This window comes from Diuraphis noxia, unplaced genomic scaffold (genome assembly GCF_037042655.1).
Source record: "Diuraphis noxia isolate RWA-SAM2 unplaced genomic scaffold, SU_Dnox_SAM2 contig0005, whole genome shotgun sequence".
Lineage (NCBI taxonomy): Eukaryota > Metazoa > Arthropoda > Insecta > Hemiptera > Aphididae > Diuraphis > Diuraphis noxia.
Window position 1 is genome coordinate 37,785,765 of NW_028301715.1, and position 16,553 is coordinate 37,802,317.

General features: G+C 29.4%; 1 protein-coding gene across 3 annotated transcripts in view; it reads left to right on the forward strand.

Moving 5' to 3' along the window:
* The window catches only part of LOC107173706 (calcitonin gene-related peptide type 1 receptor-like), a 153,703-nt gene that overhangs the window by 101,174 nt on the left and 35,976 nt on the right, over window positions 1–16,553 (forward strand). For all 3 annotated transcript variants that reach the window (XM_089228785.1, XM_089228784.1, XM_089228786.1), the window contains exons 2-3: window positions 6,586–6,677; window positions 6,749–6,871. In XM_089228785.1, coding sequence (XP_089084911.1) covers window positions 6,586–6,677; window positions 6,749–6,871 — 215 coding nt within the window. The remainder of the gene's footprint in view (window positions 1–6,585; window positions 6,678–6,748; window positions 6,872–16,553) is intronic.

Genomic DNA, 16,553 nt, shown 5'->3' on the forward strand with positions numbered 1-16,553 from the left:
AGGGCACATGGACGCTGCTTTAGGAACGTTTATATACTTTAGACTTCGGGAGGCATGGCACTAATGAACTATCTGGACCTCTCAACGGCTGTGCAGATAGGTTCTGTGATCTGTGTATGCACCATGCAGTTGTACTTATAAATGTACAACAAGTAAAAACTTCTTCGATTGATCTATTTTCGACGACCATGCGATACACGCATGCAGTATAAACGATAAATAATTACTTAGGGTTATGTAATGTTTTTCACGCAAGTAACCGAATTTTTTGATAGACTAACGCAACAGAAATATCAGGATTACTGAAATAAACTATAGAGGGTAGCTAGATGAAACTGCAGATATAAACTTATTACCTACCAAAGAAGAGCTTCAGTGGTACACCAACATAAAATCAAGAGACGATTTGCTAGTTCGCCATTCGATTTGACGTATTTATCAAACGATTTTTCAATCACAAATTTAAAATTACTGCAGTAAGCGGGCCCAGGGGCGGAGTGGCCGGTCTGGAAATGGGAATTTTCCAGATGGCCTGGTGGCCCGATCATTTTATATTAGATTTTATTTACAAAATTAGTAAACGCGTCAACAATGTTTTTGTATTAAAACTTTGAAATTACGAAATTAATAACTATTGTATTTGGTATATTATTAATACAATTGTGATTTGTGTTACATTTTATAGCATTGTATGAGTATAAGAAAGCATAGAACATCGGGTATAAAATTACAAAATATCGATTGGTTACCATTTTTATAATAAACACCCGAGTACCGACGCCTGTTGAAACCTGAAAGTTGTTTATCTTCAGAGTGGCGACGAACATAGACATACACTAATATATAATGGCTATAATTGATTAATACCCAATGTTGTGTTATTGGTCGGTGGAAATAGGAAACAATTTTTTGTACCATAAATATATTTGATTGTATTTACTGCTTAGCTAAATGTTCTAGTTATGACTTATGGTAGGGTAGTTGGGATCATTTTTAATTTAAAAAAATAGATAAAATAATATAATAATTTGAATAACGTTTATTATTATTTTATTTGCTGGTTAAACATTTTTTTGGTAATTTAATTGGTAAATAGTGGGTGGCCTGGATAAATTTCAATCTCCCGGCCTGAATTTTAATCCCACTCCGCCCGTGGTAGGCGCCCACATTATTGAAATCGGTCTAGAATCGGTCACTAGACTCTAATGTAAGTTAGATCAGAAATTAGGAATATATGCGTCTAATCTGATTCGGTAAGTGAGATAACATGTTTTCATATAATTTTGCATCGCGGGACTCATGTTTATACGGTCATACTAACCACATTAATCGTGATATAAAATACATAACCAGCTGCTAGATGACCGTATACCATATGTGGTATACAAGATGAACAGCATTACACCGCTCTATGACATCTCCTCATCATTACGCACGGAACTATGCATTTTCGATGTGTACCTACTGCTGCAACAGTGCATTATAATATAATACAATATGATATTATATCATAACAATAACGTTAAAATCCTTTCCCAGAGCGGTGACCGCACGTATATGGACTCGTGTGTATTGAATGTAAATAAATAGGAAATTATTCAGCGAATCCAGCGGAACGATGAGACAGTCCGAACATATTATTATAGTGTAGAGCCGGAAGCATTTCCAAAACCATATTATATGCAATATATCATATTATCATAACACCGAATTCGACTTTTAACTTTTATCGCATATATAGGAATATTAAAATAGTATATTATTGTAATTGTTGTATAATACCGTAGGAGCCGTGCACATAGCTTTTTCGACCATACGCCGTTACACGTCACACAGACTTCATACACACACTATTATTTTTTATTATCGCTCCATAGGTACAAATATCATAGTGTTTTTTGTCTTGTAGTTATATTTTAATATGATCGAGTTTGAAGAAGTTACACTATTCCACTTAAAAAAGTCATGACACAAAAATACGTATATTTCACATTCAGATATTCTGATTTCAAAATTGCATTAAACAATTTTCAAAATACAAAAAAAATACTCCATCCAAGTATCGACAACATATTTTTATCCACAAGATTTAATCACGTACTTATATAGTTTAAAATGAACAATTTTCTATACGTACACTTTTATGACGGTATGATTATAACGCTCTGTGTTATCGGAGTGCTTTTTTTTTTTTGAACCGAGTAGTATGAAGAACGGACTCATTGTTAATATTGTGCACGTTCGTTCGTCTGAGAAACTTTTCTGATCGATTGGGAGTGATGTGTCTGATGTCCACTGCTACCAGAAGGAAGAAAAATCTATTCGAAATCGTTTGAGAATATATTTTCGTGTTTTGTGTCTGACCTCTATGCAACCGCATCTGGCGTGTCCAATACCGGTCATGTATGATTTATTGTCGATTCTTGGTTTTACTTTTTATTAGGTACGGATATCATATATTATGCGCACCCACTAAGTGGAAATTTGTTTGAAACGAAAACACTTTTCAAGGGATTTTTTTCTGAAAAATGTAATATAATGTTTTGTTTTTATTGTATAATTTCTGGTAATACACAGTTACTTACCGGTTAAGTAATAATTTAAACTTGGTTTCGTATACGAATTTATCGCTTTTACCTACCCCATTTCGACTCTTGGGAACTATAAAACAGAATCAACTTATTTTTGTTTTCAAAATGCAAAATATATTATTTCATGATTTATCATCATGTAAAACTAAGAAAATATTATGCGTACAGAGTTATACTGTCATACTGAAATCATTAGCGTTGGCTGAGATACAGAAAAGAATTGGCATAAAAAAAAATGTTGAGTGTTAAATTATTAATAGCACCTAACCACCCACTACAGTTGGTATCATAATATTACAATATATTAGCCAAATGCGGTTAACATTAAATTCAGAATTAAATAGACAATAACTTAAGATCTCGCGAGTCGTTACCATACATACCATATATCACATATTATATTATAGAAAATAGTATGTTAAAAATTAATAGGTAACAATAATTTTTAACACAATTTTCATTTTATTTTTACGGCAATTTTTTCATATTTTAGTTTTATTATGATTTGTGATCAATAATTATTTTTATTGCTCTGTTTAATATATTACTTTTTTTTTTGAGTATTCAACAGGTTGTAGAAACCTCTTGGTTTTTTATCCAAAATCAAATAATATAACTTAGAAAATAATTATAAATAAAAAGCTAATGTGGTATTGCTAGACAAACACATATTATAGAAAAACATCAAACATTCATGAAAATTAAAATACACCGTTGTAAGCATTATTTTTTAACTCATTCATTATATTACCTAAGCTAAGTTAAGATATCAAATTTTATAAACTGTTTACATTATAAACAATTGCCTGCTTTAACTTTATAAAATGAAACAATTTCCTGCTTTAACTTTATAAAAAGGTTTATAAAATGGTAAAATGGTACAGCGTAATAATTTATATGGGTAAAAATAAAATAATTATAAGTATATAGGTACTATATTATTTGAGCTATAAGTGTAATACCAGTTATTACAATATATTATACGTATATGGTTTATTATTATATTTGAGCTTTTGCAATGTGTGAGAGTAAAAAAGATTGCATTCAAGTGTACGCGTAATCGATAAGAAAAAACAATATTTAGTAAAAATTATTAGTTTGGCTTTGCTTTAAAAGTTTTAAGTAATTTACACTAGCTTATAATAGTATTATATTGTTATTATACATTTATATAATGGTAAATTCTAAAGTAGATTTCAAATAATACGAAGACCGTCAAACTTTAGAGAATCCAACTCGTAGTTATAAATTAGGTACTCAATATAATAATGTTACCGCGGGTATGTTTGAAATTACTTATTATTAATAACATTGATTAAAGTGTGTTAACTCAAGTTTTTTTTTTTTGTATTTATTTAAAATACATCTACAATCTATACAAATGTTTGTACAATTAATAGATTTGATAAAAAAAAAAAAGAGAATATAAAATGACGGTGAATATTAAGATTGGGAAGTTATATCCATTGATAACACCCAGCACGGACTCAAGTTAAATATATGAATAAACTTAAACATTAAGGATTTCGCTCAATTTAACAAATAATAAACTATATAAACACTGTTCAAGCATAAAATCGTAATAACAATACAATGTAATAAATGTGGTATTTATTTATAAAACAAATTAAAACTAAATCATAAGTAGTTGATTATTGGTCCAAATAGAATATTGTAAACTGAACAAAAATAATATTTAAACATATTGTTGGTAGGTTAGGTTAGGATTACCTATAATTAGGATCGTGTAGCTATGGCACAATTCATCTATCTAATATAAGTATATTTTAATTAATAAGATTGAATGAAAAGTGGAGTCTAGATGAGCGTAGTTAATTTAACGTAGTACATTTGAGTTAAAAATTAAATATCCTGAACATTTTTTACCACCGTCGTAACCGTATGCATCACGAGTATACTGAGTAATTAATAGTTAAAAGTATTGAACGAAAATGTCGTAGACGTAATATAATTACGATATTTTGAGACAACCGTAAACCTTTTAAATTTATAAGACTGGAAATATAAAAATCATCTCGTTTATAAAACAAACGATAAATAAAAAAAGAGTATAAAAAGTAAAAAAATTGTGAGTATAGCAGTATACATAACTGGATGAAATATTTCTTTGACGACCATTTATGAATGATGAATCATAGGCAATTATAAGTTTCAAGTATCTAGAGATGTAGATAGATATGCCCCCCCCCCCAATTAAAATTTTTATTAATTACTATAAATTAATACAACTTTTTTATCTATATTCAAAAATGTTTTTATTTGTCAATTGATCAATAAAATTAGGTAAATAAAAATATAAAATCGCTAGTCAATATGATTTTTAAAAGTTTTCTATTCAACTCTTTTTTGATGATTTTATGAATTAAAATCTATAATAACTACTATAAGACTATATTTTCAAGATATCGTTGCCTTGTTGTCCAATATTTTAATTAAATATGTTTTGGATACACCAAGAATAAACACAAATAGACAGAAAAGAAAGGATTTAGTGACAAAAACTGTACAAAACTGACTGACTGTCTAATTACCAAATTCTCTCAATCCTTATAAAAATCAAAACTTCTGAAATCTTGTCAAAATATTGACTGTGAGCATCAGTAAGCTTATACGAAAGTGGAAAACCCGTTTCCATATTAATTAAATACAGTCGCACAGTCTCGTTTTGTTTTTTCGTTACTCAAAGCACTATAATAACAATCGTATTTATTAGAAAGTGGCAATTACATCGCACAGTGAATATAATATATTTTGTCAACTCCGAAAGACACACACAAAATACATAACATAAGGAGTATGTATGGTAGCGTCATGTTTTTATTGTGACATTAACAACATCGACCAACTTAAAGATACGTATACTGTTTTCAAATTTATAACTAGGCAGTATCATGGGCACAGATTCATTTCAGAATTTCAGATGTTTGACTTTTGGTTTAAAACTTAAATTTATTGGTTTTACTTCAGAACCTATGGTAAATGGATTACATTATTATAGTTGGTATGGACAAAGCGTAAGTTTACGTTGTTAAATGAATTAACCAGACACTAGTGTTAGTTAATTTTCTTGTCCCGACTGAGATCGATTTTAGTCTAAGTATATGTTTGTATTTTAAGTACCTACCTATCTAACCTATGTATAACAATTTTATATGATAATTCATATTAAACAAAACAAAAAAGCTATATTTGCATTCTATTAATATTATTTGTTATATAAGAGTACAATGTTTTGATATTAGTGAATTAAAACGTTGAAACGTTCTTGTTACTAATCTAAATTTTATTTTATTTAATTTTTTTAATTTATCATTCTGCACGTTTTATACGACAACAATGAAAATTAATAGAAAATTAAATTGTTTTAAATTCGTATAGTATACCTTTTAGAAAAATTCCAAAATGTACCCAAGAAATATAACTGATATTAAATTCTGTCATTTTAAGCTTAAATAATCATTGGGATATATTAGTATATACATATACATATTGTGTATGTTGACAAAACATAATTTTATTGTTGGATAATTAATATTGTCAATAACTATTAATATCACTATTAAACTTTAATATACATTATTACGAACAGTAATACTGCGAACAATTCATAATATTTTTGAGAAATGATGAAAATTGAGAAATGTCTGTATTTATTTAATGGTATTTTAAAATTACAGTTTAACTGTAACGGAGTTTATCAAACATATAACAGCTTTTTAGTTACCACGAACACAATATCATTAATACAACCATAAGATATTAGGAAACTTTAAAAGTTCACAATCATCAGTGAACATTTGTATATTATGTAGGTTATTAATGCTTATAATATTATCTATATTTATTAAAATGGATTCTTATGTAATTATTAAGTCTTTGAGTGCAAACAAATACAATTTATTATGTATTATATTCTATATTATTATTAAATATATATAATGTATTTCATCTTTCAAATGTTTTTTTTTTCCAGAATGGGGGACCAAACCGCATCTAAGGTGCACGATTCAAACACCTTATTTCTAATGGAACTTCAACAAAAATGCTTACCAAACGCGACTACAGGTTATAAAATATCTCCTTAAATTTTTCAATAAGCATATCTTTATAGTTTTGAAAACTTCAATGATGTTTAGTGAAAACTACAAAGAATTCGTGTCCTCGGTATTTTGACGGATGGGCGTGCTGGGAAGAGACATTACCAAATTCCACTGCATTCGCTCAGTGTCCATATTACGTGGTGGGATTCGATCCAACCAGTAAGCTAATTTTAATGTTATCGTTAATTCCACATGTGTTTTAATTTCCATTGCAATACGTATACGTTTAATTACATTAATTACCACGAGGTTTCACGTAGTCCCAATTTTTAACCATACGAATAATGTTTCTATATTTATTTAAATATGTCCATTACGATTGTTTATTATTGTTTTATTCGAATAAGAATATGATCTAGATATACTTAAAACAATTGGAAACCTTAAACCTGCAAAACATAAAACATTCATGATAATATTAAAATATTTTATTTTATTATTAAGTATTTATAAATTAACTATGAAGGCAGTAAGTAGTTAAAATAAAATATTTTTAAAAAATGTTGCAGAATATTATTTTATAGTTCTGTAGAAATAAATAGCATTAATAATAATATTTAAATTATTTCACTTGATCATAAAATAATTTACCATAAACACGTCAAGCTAAAGGAGGGCGTCATATACTGCTCGGACGTCATGTTATTCGTCAGGAATAAAACGTATGACATCGCGTAGGTATAAGCAAATTGGAAAATCTTCGGTGATCGACAGTCGACCAATAAAAATGTTTTAATATTAGGTACCTATGGGTCAAACTCTTCCAAGCGATTTTCTTTGTTTGACCGTGTATACCACAGTTATGGTTAGGTAAGTTTCGGGATGAAAGAAAAAACCCCACTGTGTAATATTACCGTCGTAATAATAATAATAATAATAATAATATAATATAATATGATGCCCGATAAACACAGGATGAAGAAATACGCGTACATTAAACCTTTCATGGAAACGTCGGAACGAGACTACGATATATTATAGTATGGGTACTGGGTACGTGTGAATGTGTGATATTATTATACTCGTATTATGTTTTATTATTATTACACAGAGACTGGACCGCAACTTTTATTGACGTTCAGTCAACGTTCTTATCCGCCAAACGCGTAGGTATTATATAAAGACCAATTTTAAAATGTTTTAACGTTACCATAATAATATAATATTGAGCAGCATTGTTTGCCATAATGCACATATTCATGTGATATTATACAACCATAATAATATTATACCTATTATGATGTTATACAGGGTGGATTGGATACACGGTCGTACGCTCAACTGCGGAAACGCTCCGAGTATACGTGATGGCCGCTGTTACTAGCTCTCAGATGGGTGACCATCCAGGTGTTTAGCAACAGATCCTTGCCACGTATCATAATATACACCATATTATATTACCAATCGTCCCCCCTTACAAACAGATAATGGCCATAGTTTCCGGAGTTTTGATCAATAATAAAAATTATCATACAGGGTGCTGTAATAGGTTTTTTGTGAAATATTTTGAGAATGATATGAATATAAATCTATGTTAGGCCAGGTTTCTAATATAGCTATGTCTTGCAATAGATACCACACGATGTGTGTCGTTCGACTGAAAACCTCAAAATTACCTACATAGAACGGCATGCTAAATATTAGATCGCGGTTAATTTAAGAGAAACAAATTTTAATTTAAGGGCTGTTCCAATTGAAGCGAATACTTGTAACTTATCTTAAGATTCCAGCATTTGAAAAACAAAAAATATAGGTTTGTGATCGCGCTCTCTTACGTACGTATAGAAAACGCTGTAACACTCTATATATTATAATAGTAACAGTGACTACCTACAAATATTCGTATAACTTACATAATGCCGTCGGTCGTATTCACTGCAGATGTAGGTACAATTGCCAACTTTATTTTATCCAAGACACTTATTGTTTTCTTCTTAAATACCTACCTGTAATTTCAAAAAAAATAACAAAACTTTATTTATATTGTATTCATCTGAATTGATCGTATTATAATTTTATAAAATATTATAAAAAATATATCACACTACTCTTTTTTTTTAAATTCATTGTATACTCTTTTCATTTTTGATAACGGTGTAGACGTAATGGTTAAATACCAACTCTATAGTGGGGTGTTATTTATATTGATAAATGAATTCATATTTAGTTCCAATGATTTAATGGCAATATGAGTAATATGACATACTAAATATTTATTATGGTAGTATAGCACTACACACATAATGGTTCATACCCACTTTGCCGACAACTCAGTTCGCCGATAAATATACCAGTTTTAAAATATTTTAGAAACATTCCCATTTCACCGACATCTTGGTTTGCCGACAAATTATAAATATAGTTTCAATTTTCCCGATTCGCCGACAGGTGACAATAATTTTTATCAAAAACGGATTTTATGACAGCGATAACACAGTATTATGTTGTCGATAAGTTCAATGATTAAATGATTTCCCACATATAAAATCCAGAGGGAGTACAGATTGGTGAAAATCTAATACAATAGACGGCAATATCGTCACTTTGAAAATGTACAGATAGTCCTACCTACTGTAACTAATAAGTATTTATTTTTTTCAATTACCGAAGTCGGTAATATATAATATAATAAATACGTATATATATATATATATATATCAGATGACCCAGTAGTATATTTTAATATAATACATTTTAATAAAAATATATCAAACCAATAAATTATCATAAGCATTGAGAGATGATATTAAATTATGTGTGAGTAGATATTATTCAATAGAAATTCTTAATACTTTATATAGTGGCTTCCGTGTTATTAGAGTTTCAAACCTTTGGATAAAAATATAGTAAAATAGTCGATAGTATTAATAAAATAAAAATATTTTTGCAAAGATATTATGTTTAAAAATTAAAATTCTCACAACTATTATACTTCACAAAACATAACGAAACATTTGGTTGAACCTAATCTATAAGATTTCTATTCTTAAGTTTGTGCATAAAACTTAAACGTCATAAAATTGCAGAATCGACCGGAAATAAATATATCGTTGATATTTAAAAATATATCATCCTATATAATACATTTTTCTTTATTTAGATAAGCTACAATAACATAGATAATTGGCTATGATAAAAAAGGGTTAACATGTTTTTTGAATTTGAACGATATCATATAAGATTTATGAATTGGTAGTTTTTAAATATTTTAACATTTTTTCTGTGTTGGCTGAATCAGAACCAATAATAAATTTTAATTATAGACAAACATTAATGTTCAATTCAGAGGATTTTTTCATACAATACAAAATGTTTGTTAGATAATTCAAGTATCTACGTCCTACCTATATAACATAAAGATACATACACCAAATTGATTTATATTGTGCAGGTTATTAAATATTGCACGATCTTAGAATTGTGTCCTACGAAATGTTATTGGACCGACACTGTGACGTGAATGACGTTGTGTAGTGAATTTTTTAAATCTAGTTGGATGTTTGTCCTTTTTTATCCTACCTATAAGTAAAACCGGAAAGAAAAAACTGTTATTATGTGTTTGAATATCCGATGTCGTCAAGAATGTAAATATTTAACCTCTCGCCAACTCCAAAAGATCTCTACCAGAAGACATTCCGAAACAATTTGCCACCGTAATAAATATTTACTGATACTGAAGCAAATTTAGGTTTTGTTAAGATTAGGTACTGTAAAATGTGAGTAGGCTTGGAAACAAAGTGAAGCCAAACAAAATAGATATTGATACGGTTAATAACGGCATTTAAGTTATGAATGTTATAAAATAATGGCAATGCATCATTGTGAATGTGCAATGTGGTTATATTAATGTATTAGCGGCTATTGAGATATTTTCCAATTAAAATATATTAAGCCCTTCTGTGGTAGTGTACCAGTCATACTGTGCGAGTACTAATTGATTGGAGGGCATATTTGAATAATAATAATTATGTAAAGTTTTCGAAAAGTTAATAACGATTTGTTCGATGTGATTGATTGTAATAATGTATCAAAGTCCACTAGATAATGGATTATTTTACTGTGGTGGTTTAAAATACGGACAACGAACGTGAAAGGTATTATAACTGCAAGTATTTATGATAAAGATTATTTTTTCTTAATTACCCTTTAAAATGTTAATATAATTTTTAACGACCAAAATACAATAATAATCGATGGATAAGTTAACTTACCCTTGCCTGTATTTTTTCAACACGATAACGTACAAAAGTAAATCGTGTAGAAGATTTTTATTTTTTTGCCAGTTAAACATTATCGTTTTTGGAAAATAATAATTTTTTAGTCGAAATATTATGTACTCATAAATTTGTCATTGTTTATAAATCGATTTACGATAAATTTCGTAAATAAATTTCGTAGTTAAGTTAATTTGGGCTTATTGGTGATTATCAATTATATATGCATATGATGAGTTTTGAATTTAACATTTTTAAGCATTTGGGATAAATAGAATATTTAGGTTAAAAGTTTTGAAATCTATAATTACTTTCATACCTGTCTAATAATTGTTTAAAAATTTGCATTGAATTATTTTGAGAATATTTATTATTTCCTTATTAGCGTAATATTTCTAATTAATAATTCATTAAAGTTTATTTAGTAATTTACTGAATTGCTTAAAATGTTTATAAATATAATAGTATAAGGATAATTGCTCAACTCTTACCATTCATTATATTATATTATAATTAGAATAGCTTATAAATAATTAGTAATTGATGCGTCGTAAATTCGTAATTGAATTTAAAAAGCATGTTGTCATGTTGTTAAAACATTTTCAATTTTAAAAGTAATTTTTGTCGAAGATTATTTTTTGAGGTTCAATTATCTGATTTAGGATATAATAAGTGAGTGTGGTATAAGTTTTCGTCTTACACATGTATACCATATATATAGAGCGTCACCTATTACGAAAAAAGTACTTAAAAATATATTTATATAACAAGTATTAATATTTTATACAAATATTGTGCACAACATGAATTTTAATTAATACAATCGAAATCCTTTTGTTACAGTATAATACATTTGGATTATTATTATTATTATTATTCAACAACCCAATTTTGTAAACTTACCTTACAAACCTATTTTTGTACTTACTATTTAAGTATTTAAAATAATAAATTGTAATCACTATTGATAATTAATACAAACAATTAATCTCCCATTGTCCCTTTTGTGTTATCTTATAGTCAATCGTTTGAAATGTATGTAAATGAATCTGGAATAAATAATGATATTCCTATTAACAATAATTTATTCATTTTTCGTTATCAGAATGAGTACATACAGATACATATGTATTATATTTTTAGTTTTACTCAAGATATGTCAATAAATAACGGTAAACTGTTTTAAGGAATTTCACACAGACTATATGAATGTAAAAACCAAGTAAATTATTTAAAACTTTTCGAAAGTAAACTTAGCACCACGAAAAGTTTAGCAACGAGGGCATGCAAATATAGCTCATAGTCTCGTAAATGTAGTTTAATCTTAAATGAAACGGCAATAGGTCCCAGAATACTAATTTTAAACTGATACCTATTTATAGTTAACTTTAGTAATTGATTTTTTTAAACTAATTACATAACCTATTTAATATTTAGATAAAAAAAAATTAAAATACACAAATTAAAAAAATATATTTTTCAAGTCTTTCCGTTTGCAGGAATGACTAGCTGAATGGACTGTATAGCACTAGCTAGTTCTGTTCCGTTTGGTAACAGTGTTTACTACGGAGTAGCTGTGCATGTGATTGTTTCTAAAACCGCGTACGTCTGTCGACGTACATTACCCCGGCCCCCCCCATTTTTTATTTTGCAATTTTTTTTGCACAAATAATTAGTACTCAATTCCTGCTAATTCCTGACCACATTTTTACAATTCCTGCTCCACCGGTTTTCCCGGAAAATAGGATTTTATACGGGTGGGGCTGGGATAACGTTACTCCGGCCCCACCCACCCTTAAAATTTAACTTTTTGCAATTTTTTTTGCACAAATAATTAGTACTCAATTCCTGCTAATTCCTGACCACATTTTTACAATTCCTGCTCCACCGGTTTTCCCGGAAAATAGGATTTTATACGGGTGGGGCTGGGATAACGTTACTCCGGCCCCACCCACCCTTAAAATTTAACTTTTTGCAATTTTTTTTGCACAAATAATTAGTACTCAATTCCTGCTAATTCCTGACCACATTTTTACAATTCCTGCTCCACCGGTTTTCCCGGAAAATAGGATTTTTTATTAATTAAATTTTCAAGTAATTTGTCCCAGCTAAATTTTTATAAAAAAAAAAATAAAAAAAAATTGAAAATTTCAATTTTCTATAAATAGCTCAAAAAAAGTCAAAATGTTTTGAAAATCAAATCACGTTAAGAAAATGGCGATCTAAATAACTGGTAAAATTTTCAAGTATTTACGACTTATACTATTTGAATAACAACAAATATCAAAGGTCAAATATTTTAAATGGGGATTTGGAGTGAGATAGGAATTGTTTTTAAGCTGCCTTTTATTTTTTCGATTCCATTTTTCTTGAGCTTTATTTTCATGACTCATGCTATCTGCTTCTAATAAAAAGCAAACCGTACATAAACGCTCATTTTCTGTTCCTGGTTTATGAGTTGAACATGTTGAGAAGTTGTGTACACGCTTTTTGCAAATGGAACATTTATTTGCACCAACTTTTGGAAGATTTCCTAAAAATATTAAGGAATGAATAAAATAAAATAATTAAACAATAATTCAAATTTTAAGCAGAAGATTATCTAATGTTCTTCAAAAATGTATAAATATTATTGTATATTTACACGAAGACTGTTATTTTCTGGAAATAAGTTATAACAGTTTAAAAATTAAAGATATTCCTGTTTTTTATTAATTGTTATAAAGTTAAACTATAAAATTAATTAGTGAATTAATTACTTATCTATATATTGAATTATTTTTACCTGCGCTACATAATGAACATTTGCTCTTTGGTATATACATTATATCCTCAGAATCATAGTCTACGGAAGGTTCTTCAAAATCTTGTGACGACAAAGACGTTTGGTGTATGGTATGGTCTTGATTATGAGTTTTTAAATCTGGAGATTGCATCGTTTCTTTATTTATGAAAGTGTCTTCGTCCATTTTTTCCGACACTGGGAATGAAGTCGATATTTGATGTAAGTCGTACTCTTCATTATTTTCTTCGATATAACCTGGGGATAATGTTGGCGTTTTATAATTTTCTTCAGATGCTCGGAGACAAATTGGTGGGTGGTGTTCAGCTGCTCGCAAAATAGAAGCACTTTTTAATGACATTATATGATTTTCTAGAAATTTTTCTATATTTGTCGGCAAGTCAATATGTTTTAATGTCACTGTCTTAAGTTTCTTAAAGCTTGACTCTACTGCTGCTGAACTAGATACCTCTTCGCCATAACCAAAAATTGGTACCATAACTCTCGACCAAAGTGGTAATAGTTTAGTACATTTGATTAAAAGTGGAACTAAATTAGGTAAATATAATGGATTAATTCCGGTTCCTTCTTTTATTAGCATTTTACTTTCATCATAAATTTCATTCGCCCATGATTGAAATGGATTTTCGAACGAATCCAATCCTTCGTTTTGTCGTTCATATTCTTCTTCGATGATTTTCCTTGCATCATCTTCAGATTCTGCAGAAGCTATTAATTCATCAAACTGAGTTTGAAAATCAATAAAACCATACGACGTAGTTGAAATTAAAATTGTTCTATGTTTTTCACATGGAGTATCTTCACCATGAATATCCACACCATCAGTTTCATTAGTTAAAACCACAAATAATGACAGTAAAATTGACCGCATTTCTATAAGAGATTGGCTTTTAATTAGAAAACCCATTGAACGAAGAATGACTTCTCGAACTCTTCGTACAACAGATTTTAATGGTATCCATTTGGTAATAGTTTTTATAAAATGTGCAATATCAATTCGTACGAAGCATCTGGGGACCCAATAAGATTGTGATGTGAAATCTCCATTGAGTAAACTTGCACATGATGTGTGTGTTTTTTTTTTTTTGTTTTTGTGTCTTTGTACAGCATAACTAGTCGAAATAATACTTCAATTTCAAAACTTTGGGAGTGGTTTCCGATGGCAAAGTGGATATTCTTGGTGCACTATAGAGGTGAAAAGTAAACATTTTCCTACAGTTTTCAAAAAAATTGAGAAAAACAAAAAAAAGTGACCCACCCGTATAAAATCCTATTTTCCGGGAAAACCGGTGGAGCAGGAATTGTAAAAATGTGGTCAGGAATTAGCAGGAATTGAGTACTAATTATTTGTGCAAAAAAAATTGCAAAAAGTTAAATTTTAAGGGTGGGTGGGGCCGGAGTAACGTTATCCCAGCCCCACCCGTATAAAATCCTATTTTCCGGGAAAACCGGTGGAGCAGAAATTGTAAAAATGTGGTCAGGAATTAGCAGGAATTGAGTAATAATTATTTGTGCAAAAAAAATTGCAAAAAGTTAAATTTTAAGGGTGGGTGGGGCCGGAGTAACGTTATCCCAGCCCCACCCGTATAAAATCCTATTTTCCGGGAAAACCGGTGGAGCAGGAATTGTAAAAATGTGGTCAGGAATTAGCAGGAATTGAGTACTAATTATTTGTGCAAAAAAATTGCAAAATAAAAAATGGGGGGGGCCGGGGTAATGTACGTCGTCTGTCGTCTGCCCGTAGAGTGTTTTACTAGATAGAATACTAAGCTCTTTCGTGCTCCAAACTCGTATTTATGGGCATGGCCCCGCCCACTGCTTCGCTGCAATTGGTTAAATGCGGTCGCACGGCGGCGATAACGCGGGCTGCTTGCCGCATTGGCAGTGTTAGAAACAGATAACAAAAAAATCATCTGGATAAAAATAAAGATAAAAACACTAAATTTTATCTAAGATACAGATAAAAGATAAACAAATTTAATTCTTCTAACAAAAAGATAAAAGATAAAAATATTTTATCCAGATAAATAACAGATAATTATAGAAATTAAAATTAAAACAACTAATTTAAAAAAACATATATAATGTCATATAAGTACATGCCTATAATAATATGTTTATTTTCGACTTAACTTATTATATCATGATGTGTATCACCAAACATTAACTTCAACACATATGATTATATAAGGAACCAATAAGATCCAAGGGACTCTAGAGAGAAACAAAGTATAAATAAAAATTTGGGAAGTCACCCTGCTGAAGAAGTTGTCGAGTGGACCAAAAACAAAATTCACATAGTTAATAATATTTTTGGTACAGATCTATCTAATTTTCTCTAAAAAATTTATCTTTTAAATTTATCTAGATAAGTCAAATATTTATCTAAAATAAATACTTAGATAACTTATATTTATTTATCTAGATAAGATAAAAGATAAAATAATTATTACCTGGATAATTTATCTAGATAAGTCCTAACACTGCGCATTGGTCACACTTTGGTCTTGGCTCTTTAAATCACGCCCACAGTGATCTGTCGCCGTAATTTCGTGCGTTGTCGCTGTACGGGCTACTGCCGGTTCCGTGTTCTGTGACATCCGAGACAGGAACAGAACACGACACCCACACGTCGTTTACGGATTGTAGCGGCTGCAAGTAAGCCGATTGACCGTCTGCCGTTCAGTTTATGTCATATTATCCCTTTTATTAATACGTATAACATAATCCATGTCACTTTTAGTTCACTGTAAGTATCCCTTCAAGGAAACGTCCGCTGTTTTTTCGATGATTTTCTTGGTGTCGGAGGAAGCTGCTTTAAGAA